Source organism: Pteronotus mesoamericanus, unplaced genomic scaffold (genome assembly GCF_021234165.1).
Source record: "Pteronotus mesoamericanus isolate MK-2021 breed Mesoamerican mustached bat unplaced genomic scaffold, CSHL_Meso_final contig_65, whole genome shotgun sequence".
Taxonomy (NCBI): domain Eukaryota; kingdom Metazoa; phylum Chordata; class Mammalia; order Chiroptera; family Mormoopidae; genus Pteronotus; species Pteronotus mesoamericanus.
The window spans coordinates 4,232,564-4,246,224 of NW_026555228.1; the positions used below are offsets into that span (position 1 = coordinate 4,232,564).

Here is a 13,661-nt window from a genome sequence, read left to right on the forward strand (position 1 = left end):
GATGGAAGAAAATAAGCAACATTTTCAGCATATTATGTTTTACCATTTCAAGAAATGTAAAAACTGAAACTCAAAAACAGATTTGTGCAGGGAATGGAGAAGGTGCTATGAACTGATCGAATGTGTCAGAAGTGGTTCGCGAAGTTTCATGCTAGAGATTTCTCGCTGGACAATGCTCCACAGCCAGGTAGACCAGCGGAAGTTGATAGCGATCAAATTGAGACACTGGTTGAGAACAATCAACGTTCTACCACATGAGAGATCACCGACATACTGAAAACATCCAAGTCAATAACGTTATTGGTGAAAATAAAAAAGGTGTTTTTATTTTATGGAAAAAAACTACACAGACTTTTTGGCCAACCCGCTATCAAGGAGAGTTGCTTTAACCCAGCGTTATGTTCTGTGCAGCCTATCACGCTCCTGATGGAGCCATCCGATGCCATGAACCTGGCCTGCCTAACAGCTGGGTACTACAGGCTCCTGGTGGACTCCAGGAGGTCCATATTCAACATGGCCAACAAGAGCAACGCAGGGACACAGGAAACAGGTATTGTCGTCCTAACCTCATGAAGCACTGACTCCCCCACCCCACCTGCCAAAAATAATGAGGCTCTTCCTTGAAAAGTTAAAATGGTATGCATAAAAAAATCTACTGTCCAAATGTAACACAAAAACCTTCCAAGGCATCCGATATGGTCTAATTTCGTTCTAGGGAAACGTTGGTTTTTATCATCAGGTGTTACACAGCACTTGGAAATGCTGGAGTGTGTGCTTTGAAGGCAATGGTTTAATGACTGAGGGAGCGAGCAGCAGTCTTTGTGGCGGGGTGTTAATGTCTCACTGTTGCAGCAGTCAGGACGCCAGAACGGACAGCAGAATGCGCAGTAGGAAGTGCGAACTCCCAGCTTCAGGCCTCGCCCCTCCTTGGGCGCCCTAGGCCCAGCCACCTGGGGCCCTCCTCCTGCATTGGACTTCCCTCCGGGACCTGGGGACTCTCCCAACAGGATGACTTGGGCATCTCCCAGCAATCAGATTTGGGGCTTTAGAGGGGACCGTGGCAGCCATCTTAGCTCTGTATTGGGAGCTTTGAGATAGGAAAGATATCAAATAATTCAATCCAGCCGCTTGACAGACAAAATAGCCCCAAAGTGAGGGCAAGGAGGGCTGCATATGTTGCATTGATAGTTTCTTTCAGGGTGGGTGGTTTTCATTTGTTTTGAAGTGTTTTTCTTCACTGTTTGACATTGTCTCTGTCTACAGTGGACACTCAGTAAATGTGGCTGAGGGACAGACACAGCTCTTCGAGCCAAAGCTTGTGACCTGTGAAAAAGTCTAATCAGGGCTTCTGCTAGAAGAAAGGGAAAATCTTACGAACAAATTCCATTGTCACTGTTCTTGAGAAAACAGACGGAGGAAAAGGAAGGGGAGGGAAACCTTGCTTTTAAACTTAGCAGAAAACATAAATGATTATTCCATAAATATATTGTGACGTGTGAATAGACACGCAGAGATAGACTCGCATGCTGTTTATGGTGATGGCTGGTTAAATGTAAGCAATTACAATCAAGGTGAAACCAGAGAGAAGGAACGAGCTGGACAAGCCATGCCAGGAGGCAACCTCGACCAGATTTAATCCAGCCCCACCTTCAAATGCCTATTGTTATAAAATTTTTCTCTAAATTTGGGGGTTTTTTATTTGTAGAATTAGGATTAAAGACCTAGTTTGCAAGGTAAGGATTAGAAAAAAATACACATGCACCCCACCTAAAACGATGCCCAGTAGTTCTACTCATAATTGGTAGTAGGGAAAAAAAGAAACAGAAATGGGAAAAATTCAGAATGAAAGTAACAGAAACACAGAAAGGAGTGGAAGACAGACACAAAGCAAAGAAAGCCCCTGAAAGACACAAATGATTAGAAATAAATGGGAAAGAACAAAAAAAGACATGGTGAGTATGTGCTGGGTTTGGTGGTGAGCACTTTTATGACTACGTTTTCACTGAGCTAGGAGATTTAGAGCAATTTAATGCTGACCTTTGAAATTTCAAAGACCAGTTCAGCAATTTAACACACTCCTTTCACATTGGAAAACGAGTTTGTAGCTTTTTATTCTCAGATCTTAAAGTTTATCTTGAACATAAAACCTTTTCCCCATGGACTGTTAAGATTGTGGTAGGTGCATGAAGAAAACCAAATCTACCACTCTAAAAATGGCTCCAGTGATAAGGACCACGGTGCTGTCCTCTTTGTAATGCCTCACAATGTAATGTTTAATAAAATTTCAAGAGGCAGAAACTTATTTCCAAAGAATATTATCACCATAGGGAAAGAATGGGACTTCAACCTTTCATTAATTTCTCCAGGTTCTACAGTGAGAATGACAGGGAGTGCGCATGTTCCAAATATCTCTCTCTACTTTCAGAGAGAGAGAGAGAGATTGAGAAGAGAGAGAAAGCGCGTGCGCACATGTGTGTGTGTAAGAAGGGAGAACAAGGAAGAGAGATGGCATACTCCAATAAGCAACTGGCTGGCCCAAGCTGAGCAGCAGCCCAAGGCTTAGCATCCTCTAATGGAGGAAGGACCTCTTTTCTCTGTAGAAACTCCCAAAAGACTTCCTGAGACTCAGGAAATGTAGAGACTGAGGTCCATTTAGGCCAGTTCATCCCTAGTCCATTCTCTCCTCCCCCTCTGTAGGAGACTGGACCACAGTATAGATCCTAATTCCCATTCCAGAACCTTCCATGTCTCCAAAATTATTCCAGAAGCCAAATCAGTCCACTTTTCTGGAAGGAAGCCAAGATCAAGTGTGAATTTCTTCTTGTCTGAAATTGATCAAAGACCTTAGTTAAGATTTCTAACAAAGAACAGGAAGCCTGCATTTCTTCTTCTCTATCTTGGAAATTAACCTTCAAGAACTTTCAAAATCCCCAAACCCACATATTTATGCATCTCTAGGTCTTACGAGGGTCTGAGTATTTCTTAACTTGCCTTTAGCCTGTTGACATATTCAGTTCTCTTGTTGGCTTAATCCTGGAGTTGGCAAACTATGGCCCATGGCCCAAATCTTGCTCTTGTAAATAATGTTTTATTGGAACTCCGCCATGCACATTGTATTAGTTTCTTAGAGCTCTGTAACAAATTAGTACAAACTTGGAGGCTTAATATAACAAAACTTATTCTGTCACAGTTTTGGAAGCTAGAGGTTCAAAATCAAGGTGTTGGCAGGACCACGCTTCCTCCAAAGGCTCTAGGAGAGGAACTTTTCCTGCCTCTTCCAGCTCCTCATAGCCATCAGCATTCCCTGCGGCTGCATAACTCCCATTTCTGCCCATGTCTTCACATGCCCTCCCATCTTCTCTATGCGGCCCAAATCTCCCTCTGCTTTCTCTTATGAGGGCACTTGCTATTGGATTTAGGACCCCTACAATAGTTCAAGATGATCTTATCTCAAGATCGTTTACTTAATTACATCTACAAAGGCTCTTTTTTTCAAGTAAGGTCACATTCACAGAATGGCCATATCTTCTGGGGCCACCATTCACCCTACTACATCCATTTGTTTATGAATAATCTCTGAGTACTTTCGAGTTACAACAACAAGGTTGAGTTATTGCTCAACTGGGCAGTTGGCCCGCAAAACAAAGTGTTTACTATCTGGCCCTTCCTTTACAGAAGAAGTTTGCTGCCCTCTGGTTTAAAGCCATCACAACTTTGCTGAAGCACTGTAGCTCCCCCCATACTCCTGAAAACACATGTGCACATGTGCGCACGTGCGTGCACGCGTGCGCACGCACGCACACACACACACACACAGAGCCAGGTGTAATCTAGGTGACTGTTAAGAAAACAATGCTGAACCCCTAACAGTGTATTTATTATAAGTTAACATGCAAATATGGCTGGTGTGTAACTCAGTGTCTTCAAAATGATATCTCTTACTTGCTATTCATGAAAAATGTGTATTTAGTAAAATGACCTGCAACGTTGTTCAGCATTGAGTCCACTTGTATAATTTGGAGAAATAAAAACCTCTTTAGTAAAACTAATTCTTTTCCCTTATGTCTTATATATCTGATATCAGTATAATCCAAACTTGGGCCAGGGGGCAATTTGAGGAAACAGATAGGAGAATAGGTGGCCCTAACATTTCCTCAAAATCTTGCCCCTGGAATCTACAAAGCAGTATTGACACAGTGACACACTGGCCTGTCTTGTTAAGTATCAGGAGCAAAATCTTCATTTCAAAATTCTCTATTGAAAGACCCTTGAAGACCAAACACAAAAATTTTTAAATTAGGATTTTGTGATTTTAATTCATGAGGAACATCAAGCAAATCTTCAGAAGTCCTCATGACACAAATAAAAATTGAAATTAGTCAAAGAATTGACTATGCTTTGAAATAACAGAGAGAAGTATATAACCTCTGAGTGCCCCACCTTCTGCACCATATGCGCATGCGTGTGTACAGGCACAGCTACCGACATTCACGCATGGTTATATAAACATCCACCAGGATATAAAAGAGCTGAAGATAGAGGTTTTGTGCTGCCATTCCAATATTATTACATCATATTTTATTGATATATTCTATTATTACAGTTTTACATGATCATTAGGATATCTTCTAAAATAAGTGGTAGAAGTTTGTAGATCCTTGGCTTTCTCTTATGCCAATGAGGAAAAAGTCCCACATCTTCCTCTACAAAGTGGCCATTGTTGGATCTCGCTTTACAAAGTAAAGGGCAATTTATATTCTGGAATAAGAGCCTGTTGGACTACCACCTTTAAGGATTTTAAAAGACACGTTTCATATTCACATTCATAGATGTAAGTGAGGTCTTTTAATAATAGACCCAAGGGTCAGGTGGAATTAAGCTACAGTTCCCTACTCTCAGATGGCATTACTATATATTTTATCAAATAGCAATTACATTTTCTGCAGTAGCAATTGTGTTAAGATCAATTCTCCCAACCAAGAAACCCTTATACCTGAACCCTAAATTGACCACTGCCACAGTTGGAAAGCTGAATAACCCCATTTATACCAAAGCGATGCTACAGGCCATTAACTTAAGAGCCAGAGATGAGGCCCCTAGAAACCAGACAGCACTGTAATGTGTCTTTGCATGATTCTTTCTCCTTAGGGACTGAAAATAAAGGAAAACACAACCTGCTTGGCCCTGATTGGAACTGTATACCCCAAATGACCACCTTTATTGGCGAAGGGGAACAAGAAGCCCAGATAACATACATAGACTCCAAACAGAAGACAGCTGAGATTTCAGATGGCACCTCATGTCCGAAAGACCACCGGCACTTATACATGGCCAACACCTATAATTCGGATGAACTCGACCAACAGCTGGCTCAGCCAGGTGATGCTCCATGTGAGGCAGAATACAGAAGTCTAGCTCAGCGGTCCCTGTTGACCTTCCCGGGACCAGAAACTCTAAAGAAAGCACAGGAGTCTCCGAGAGGAGCTAAAGTGTCCTTTATTTTTGGAGATCTTGCCATGGACGATGGGATCAATCCCCCAACTCTCAGCTATGAGAGGCTACTGGATGAGAATCCAGAGCTCCTGGAGAAGCAGTCACATGTCTACATGAGCAGTGCCAATGACATGAAGAGCCTGGATCTCACTCCAGATGCAGACAACATCCAATTTGTAGAACATTCTGTTTATGCAAACATAGGTGACGTGAAGAACTTCGAGGCCACCCAGGGGATAGAGGAGCCCCTGCTGCGTGATATTTGCTACGCAGAAAACACCGATGACGCAGAAGACGAGGACGAGGTGAGCTGTGAGGAGGACCTCATGGTGGGGGACGTGAACCAGCCAGCCCTCCTCGACCTGTCTGGGTCAAGTGATGACATCATTGACCTCACATCCCTGCCTCCTCCGGAAGGGGACGACAATGAGGATGACTTCCTGCTGCGTTCCTTGAACATGGCTATCGCCGCACCCCCACCTGGCTTTAGAGATAGTTCAGATGAGGAGGATTCTCAGAGCCAGGCAGCTTCCTTCCTCGAGGACAAGGAGCCAGGCAGCAGCCTGCAAAATGACGAGATCCCCGTGTCCCTCATTGACGCTGTGCCCACCAGTGCCGAGGGGGCATGTGACAAGGGACTGGATAACACCGTCGTTTCCCCGCTGCAAGCTCTAGAAGCTCTGTCCGTGTCAGAAGAACAGCAGACCAGTAACAATTCAGGTTCTTTCACGATTGTTACATTTATTCACTGATAACCATATCACTCATCCCATCGAGCCATTTGCCCTTGGAGTCCTGTTCTGTTGTGTTCTCTCATTTCACGCATGTCCCATTTCATAAATGTGCAGAAACTACCATCGTGGCTTTTTTGTGTCTGTGGTTTCCTTTGTTATTTTTTTTTTAAACATGTGGCACATTTTTCCCTCATTTCTGGAACAACTATGCAATAAACTCAGAGTCCTTACTGAAAAGGGAAAACCTTGTTTTGCTCTGTTGTTAGTAATAATAATGAGTCCCATTTTCATACATGTCTCCTACTGCCTCTGATGCATCCATTAATCGGTTCTTGTTTTTTACGGCATGCAGGTGTAGCCATCTTGAGGGCTTATAGTCCCGAGTCTTCCTCAGACTCAGGCAATGAAACTAACTCTTCTGAAATGACTGAGAGTTCTGAACTGGCCACAGCACAGAAGCAGTCAGAAAACCTCTCCCGCATGTTCTTGGCCACTCACGAAGGCTACCACCCCCTGGCAGAAGAGCAGACAGAGTTCTCCACTTCCAAAACCCCCTCCGGGGGCCTGCCCCCCAAGTCCTCCCACACTCTGGCCGCCCGTCCAGTGACTGACCTCCCGCCCAAAGTTGTGCCTTCCAAGCAGATACTTCACTCAGACCACATGGAGATGGAGCCCGAAACAATGGAGACCAAGTCGGTCACTGACTATTTTAGCAAACTGCACATGGGGTCGGTGGCGTATTCCTGCACCAGCAAAAGGAAAAGCAAGCTGGCCGATGGGGAGGGCAAAGCGCCCACTGTTGGGAACATACCAGGGAAAAAGCAGCAGGGGACCAAAACAGCTGAGGCAGAGGAGGATGCCAAAGGTAAATTTGGTACCGTGTCTTCAAGGGACAGTCAACACCTAAGCACTTTTAACCTGGAGAGAACTGCCTTTCGCAAGGACAGCCAAAGATGGTATGTGGCCACTGAGGGCGGGGTGGCTGAAAAAAGTGGATTGGAAGCAGCAACAGGGATAATCTTTCCAAGAGCTTCCGGTCTGGGGACAAGGGAGCCCGAAGGGAAGGATGAAGGGTCTCCCAATGGGGAAGCCAATGAGGTTTCAGGACTTGGCCAACGGGACCACTTCCTGACTGACGTGACCTGTGTCTCTTCAGCCAAAGACTTAGATAACCCAGAGGATGCTGACCCATCTACCTGTGAACACCCTTCTAAGCTTCCTGGGGCAGAGGAGAGTGTGGCCCACCTTTGTGACTACCACTTGGCCAAGCGGATGTCATCGTTACAAAGCGAGGGCCACTTCTCTCTGCAGAGCTCTCAAGGCTCTTCGGTCGACGCAGGCTGTGGCACAGGCAGCAGCAGCAGCACCTGCGCCACGCCTGTGGAGTCCCCTCTCTGCCCCTCCGTGGGGAAGCACTTGATTCCGGAGACTCCGGGGAAAGGCGTGACTTACGTTCCGTCAGAGGAGAGAGCCACTGGGCTCCCCAGCCACGGGGCCCCCTTCAAGGAATCACATCCACAGACAGAAGGGGTGTGTCCACGGATGACAGTGCCTGCCCTGCACACAGCCATTAATGCCGAACCCCTGTTCGGCACTTTGAGAGATGGATGTCATCGACTCCCCAAGATTAAGGAAACCACAGGTACAGCCACGAGGGATTTAGCGCTTTGCCTTATACACCAGGACCATGTAAAACAAATTCACCAGAAACCTAGAAATATAAAATCTGGAAGAAAAGTAAAAGTTAGAAACTTTATAAAGGCTGCGGCACTGTGGCCAGGCTAAGTATCAGCCATTGATCCCTCAGTGTTTAACAAAAGACCGAAGTTTCTAGATCTGAGACAATGGTGAAGATGGCATTTGCTCTTTACAGTCTTGCTCCCTTGTTACTATTAGAATCTGATGGAGCAATATTTTCCCCTAAATTCTACATGTAGAGTTTTAGCAGTGCCCCGTGTGACTTTTAGTTACAAGACAGTATTGCTTAGAGTCACATGATGGTCTGATTTCCTTTTTAAGACATCGAATTTCTAATTTTGCCATTTCGTTTTTGAGAGGCAAGGAAGGATCACAGAGCAGGGGTCCGGGGAGATTGGAGGGGCTGGGGAAGATCCTTTGCCTTTCAGCAATACTTACAGATTCCTCTTGACCCTGTAAGCCTCTCCCAGAGGAGTGTTCTGAAGTGTCTGTCATCCCTCAGCATCAGGAAAGTTTTGAGGGTGTGCACAATGAGCTGCTTTATTTTCCCCAGAATAATAAAATACAGGCGTAGGTAGAAACAAGAACACAGCCACCTTCTATGCCCGCTTCGCCATTCTACACCCCAATGGGCACTTACCCCTCTCACCAGTCCACTTGGCCAGCCATCACGTAACAAAAGCCGATGCTCTTTTGTCCTTTCCAATTTAAAAGCGTATCCTCAGCAGTGTGTTTTCCATATAGATCAGTAGATGTTAGTGAGATCTTATATTGGGTAATTTCTATTCCTGCTCTTTTAAGATTAGCTACCTTCCCAAAGCTCACCACAGGCTTAACCTGCCATGGGAAACCTGCCTATGAATGCTACAGAACTCATCACTCAACTAAGCATCTTACCTCTAAGCTAATTAAAGCACGCTGTTTGTTGCAGTTGACAGAGAGGTTTCACCTAACCTACCTCTTGCTTCTCACAAAGATTCTGTGAAACAGAGATTTTCTTCACATGACAACTTTCCTGAGGAAAGTTCAGTCATTTGCCCAATGTCTCCACTTCACACCCTATACCCGGAAAATTTCATGGGGTCTTCTTTAAAGGCAAAGTAGTTTAATTAGCATTAACTAAATTAAGCCACTTTATAAAAATATTAACTGATGCCAGGATTAACCTAACCCCCTTGAAATGAAACGTAAATGTCCTAAGTATGTTTGAATAATCTATATGTAGGATGTGTGTTTTCTAAATGACAGATCAGTGTTTGGGAGCAAAGCAATTCACGTAATTCCATTGTCTCCCTGAAAACATTAGGGATTTCTGGACAATTCCAAATGAATCAGCAGTTTAAGAAACAACAGATTACAGTATGTTTTGAAATGTATTCAAATGGCAGCCCTTCTAGAATGCGTCCTTGGGAAACAACAGACATCACAGAGAGATGCAGTGAAATTGATCACCCATGAGATGTTTAATGATTCTCTCTGTTTTTCTACTACCCCTAGTGTAGCTTTGACAGAGTCTGGGAAGGAGAGACGAGGAAGCATGCCTTCAGTTTGGTCTCAATATCCTGAAGCTGATCCCATCTTGCTACCATCAAACATTCACTCGGAATCAAAGGTGCCAATTCCAAATCAAGACCCCAATGATTTCTCCCAAGCATACCAGGCCTACGGAGAGGCTGTGAGCTGGCAGCCACTGGATCTGAGAGGGGAGAGCCACGGGACAGCCCCCAGCCAGAGGGCTCTGAGACGTAGCAGCAGTATCCTGTCAGGATATATAGGTTTGGAGACCTTCCGAGAGAGAAGCAAGGTTGCAGTCAGCTTCAAGTGTCCAGGTATCACAGAAGCACAGGAGGCCAGTTCGGAAAGGCGAGCAGAACTCCCACTGGGGAAGAAGCTCACCAAAAGTTTTTCCCAAAGTTCGATGCACTTTAGCTCTGATGGGAAGGTTCACAAAAGGCCCCCGGTGGCTCACAAAGACCCAAAGCTATATAAGACATTACCCTTGCGGAAGCTGGAGGGCAGCAATTGGAGATGCCGGGGACCCTTCAGCTACTGCTTCCTGAACCGAGGGCAGGATGAAGATGAGGAGGAGGATGAAGAGGAAGGAGAGCCCACCCGTCGGGTCGCTTGCCTCTTTCCACCACAGGTGACTGAAGCCATGCCTGAGCCAATCAGCCCGGCCCTAGCTGTTGGGATTCAGAAGCAAGGAGTGGAGCTGTCCAGAGTTTCAGTGCTGAAGGTCTGGGCAGAAGACCTGAGTAGCCCAGATGACATGGACTTCAGCAACCTGGCTTTTGATACCCGGATTGCAAGAATAAATGCCCTCAAGCAGAGCACATATGCAATGCCTGATGGGTTCCTCGCAGCCCAAAATGATGCCAATGAGCTGCTCTGCCTTGTCAGGGCAACCAAGGGGAAGAGAGAGGAGTCACGCCCCGAAGCGTATGACCTTACACTTTCTCAGTACAAGCAACTGTTATCCATTGACTCCAGACAGTTGGGAAGTGCCTGTAGGAAAATGGCGATGGCCGAGAAGAGCCCAGAGGAGATGCTCCTAGCTATGACTTCCAGCTTTCAAGTGCTCTGTTGCCTAACAGAAGCTTGCATGCGATTAGTTAAAGTCGTGAACTCAGAAACACAGCGGCAGGAAATTGTAGCGAAGATCGATGAAGTGGTCATAAACTACATTTGTCTCCTGAAAGCTGCCGAGGCAGCCACTGGGAAGACCACTGGGGACCCCAGTGTTGGACTCTCGACGCGACATTCAACCACCATGGCCGCTCTCGTAAGCACACTAACACGTTCTCTCAAGATGCTTTTAAATAAATAAAGTATGAAAGTCACGTCATAATCTACCTTTGCAAAGCCATACATGAACTTTTATTTACTTTCTGTGTACGATGAACAGATGTCTCCTTTCTTCTCTCTGTATATTTTGTTATTTTGTATAAAATAGGAGATAAAAGTCACATTGGTGAAATGTTGAAATGTACTAATCAGATGTACTCTGTTTATATTATACGTATATACATGTAAAGGAAATATACAAGAAAGTGATGACATTTGGCTATTTTTCATATAGTCGAAACTTGGGGTATATGATGTGAAATTTTAAATTCTACCACGTTAGAGCAAAACAATGAATCTAGTCCCTAGCCTTCCAAGCAGATACTTGGAGACCATATCATTCATATCTAGGAGTAAAAACAAAAAGAAAGAAAGGACGAAATCACAATGTATATAAAACCACTTATGTTTTAAAATTATGATTTTTAAGCATTGGAAATAGCAAAAAGACATTTAAAATTCAAGAAGCTATTATGAATTATTAGAGAATATATAAAATAAATTAATTTTTTGCTCATAGTGTTTGGTTATCTGATGCTTTCTTCCAAGTATCCCATATGTTTCATTTTGGCTTATTCCATTTGGGTTAAATGGGTGGAGGTGGATTCTATTGTGTCAACACAAATGCTCTTCATGACGTTCCCAGAGTTAAAAATACTTCCCAAATAGTAGAACAGAAGGAATGACAGGCAGGTTCCTGGGTAATACCTAGCTATAGATGATCTAATTACATAAAATGAAAGAATTAATACCAAAATTAAATTTTTCGATGGAAAGAGAGATCTGCTTTGACTAAATGTCAAAATATGTAAACCAAAGACATCATCCACCTCCCCTCCACTCAACCATGAAACAGGATTCTCTTAAGAGTGACAGAACATTTAGTAAAGTATTTGCAAAATTACAAATTGATGATCATCGAAAGTAAGTGCAGATCCAGTCCTGTAAACCAGACTGCACACCAGCCTGAGCCACGCCTCAGATCGCAGCTCTCAGCATCACACAGCTTCATGCCGCACCTTCTCTACTGGGGCCAAGGCTTCCAACCCCATTTGGAATTAGGCTTCCAACCCCTTTTGGAAGCCTAACACTGGGACAAACTTTCAAGTCCATAATGTTCACACAAGCAGGGAGAGATGGCTCCTCTCACGCAGAAGCCATGATTTAAATGCATTTCTTAAATGATCTAATCTGGATTGGCTTATAGAAACAGCAAAGCTGAAAGAACGAAAAATAAAAACAGAAGTGGTCGATTGGACCATTTTAGGTAAAACCGACAGAATGCAAAGTTTTCAGAACCGCCGTCTCTCTCAAAATGTATCTTGGGTCAAAGCAAAAGAATGCAAACTCTGCAACTGTAAAATAAAATGGACATGTACATATATACTTCATGGGTCATTTAGCGCTCAGGCTACACACACTCCTATTAATGTATGTGGCTCCCTAAAATGTGACAGGAGTGTGCCAAGTACCAATATTTCCATTTTTGTAGCCTGCTGGGCAGGAGGAAAACAACGCAGTCTACAGTCGCTATGTCTCACCAGTCATTCCATAGAGACCCCATAACAAAAGTCACATGTAGTTGTAGGTGGTAGCATACAAAAGGAGTTTAGACATGTTCTTAAAAATAATGTTTAAATAATAAAACATTATTTTATTACGATTATAAATATTGGTGTTTGATATTGAGAAATATTAATGATGTTTACTGTGGAAATTTTTGGTAAATATTCTCTGTACTAAAATACTAACATTAATAGGATGTATGTTCTATGTCAGACAATGTGCTGAACATATCTCATATATTATCTCATTTAATCATCGCAACAGTCTTATGGTTTGGACACTGCCATTAATTCCTTATGGAGGCAATATCGTTTAGTAGTTAAGGACTTGGGGGTTGAGGTCAGAAACTTCTTGATTTAAGTTTGAACTCTGCCATTTTCTAGCTCTTTTGTCTTGGGAAAGCCAATCGATTTTTTTCTATGTCATGGGGTTGTCATGAGTTCTGAGTCAAACGATGTATGTAAAGTTCTTATTACAATACCTGGCAGATTAAATAATGTTAGATATTATTATAATTATAATCATTGTGTTAAATATATTGCCCAAGATAATATGTGGGGATGTTTGTTTTATATGCATATTGTATCCTGACTCTATATGCAGAATACATTATGTGTATTGCATATGTATAAAAGAAATGTACAAGGAAGTGATGATCCTTGTTCAAATCACACATCCGATTGGAACAGCTTCTTCGTCCATTTCAGTTCAAGAGGCCTCAGTGAAATACCTGTGGGTCTTTCTAATCAATTTCCCATTATGGGTGCTCCTATAAGTTTCTGTTTCCTATAGACAAACTCTGTACTGCTTAGAAAACCTGGAAGGCCCCACCATTCACTAAACATGGGGTTCCTAAGCGGAGTCCACAGCCACTAGAGTATAGGAAGAACATACTAGAATGATACTTGTGTTTATTTTTATCTAACCTTTTTTATGTTTGCGTATGTTTTATAATGGCATAATAGTACAGTGGTATATGTACATCATTTTAAATAAATGAATTAATTAACAAGCATATGCCTGGTGCATGGATGCATAAAGAGTGTCACAGGCAGGGTTTCATTTACGAAAGTTTGGAGACCGCTGACCTAGAGAAGAAGAATTCCTTGTACTCGAGGTTCTTTACATTTACTCCCCAGCCTAACTTTCCAAGTGTATCACGTAACATTTTTAAAATGTTTTACTTTATTTTTAGACAAAGGGGAAAGGAGGAAGAAAGAGAGGGAGAGAAACAATGTGTGGCTGCCTCTTACATGCCCCATACTGGGGACCTGGCCTGCAACCCAGGCATGTGCCCTGACTGGGAATCGAACTGGCGACCCTTTG

General features: G+C 43.4%; 1 protein-coding gene across 1 annotated transcript in view; it reads left to right on the forward strand.

Moving 5' to 3' along the window:
- FRMPD4 (FERM and PDZ domain containing 4) overlaps positions 1 to 10,752 on the forward strand; it is a 149,816-nt gene extending 139,064 nt beyond the window's left edge. The window contains exons 13-16 of the mRNA XM_054581176.1: positions 412 to 550; positions 5,149 to 6,213; positions 6,580 to 7,869; positions 9,428 to 10,752. Coding sequence (XP_054437151.1) covers positions 412 to 550; positions 5,149 to 6,213; positions 6,580 to 7,869; positions 9,428 to 10,752 — 3,819 coding nt within the window. The remainder of the gene's footprint in view (positions 1 to 411; positions 551 to 5,148; positions 6,214 to 6,579; positions 7,870 to 9,427) is intronic.
- Positions 10,753 to 13,661: the final 2,909 nt, after the last annotated feature.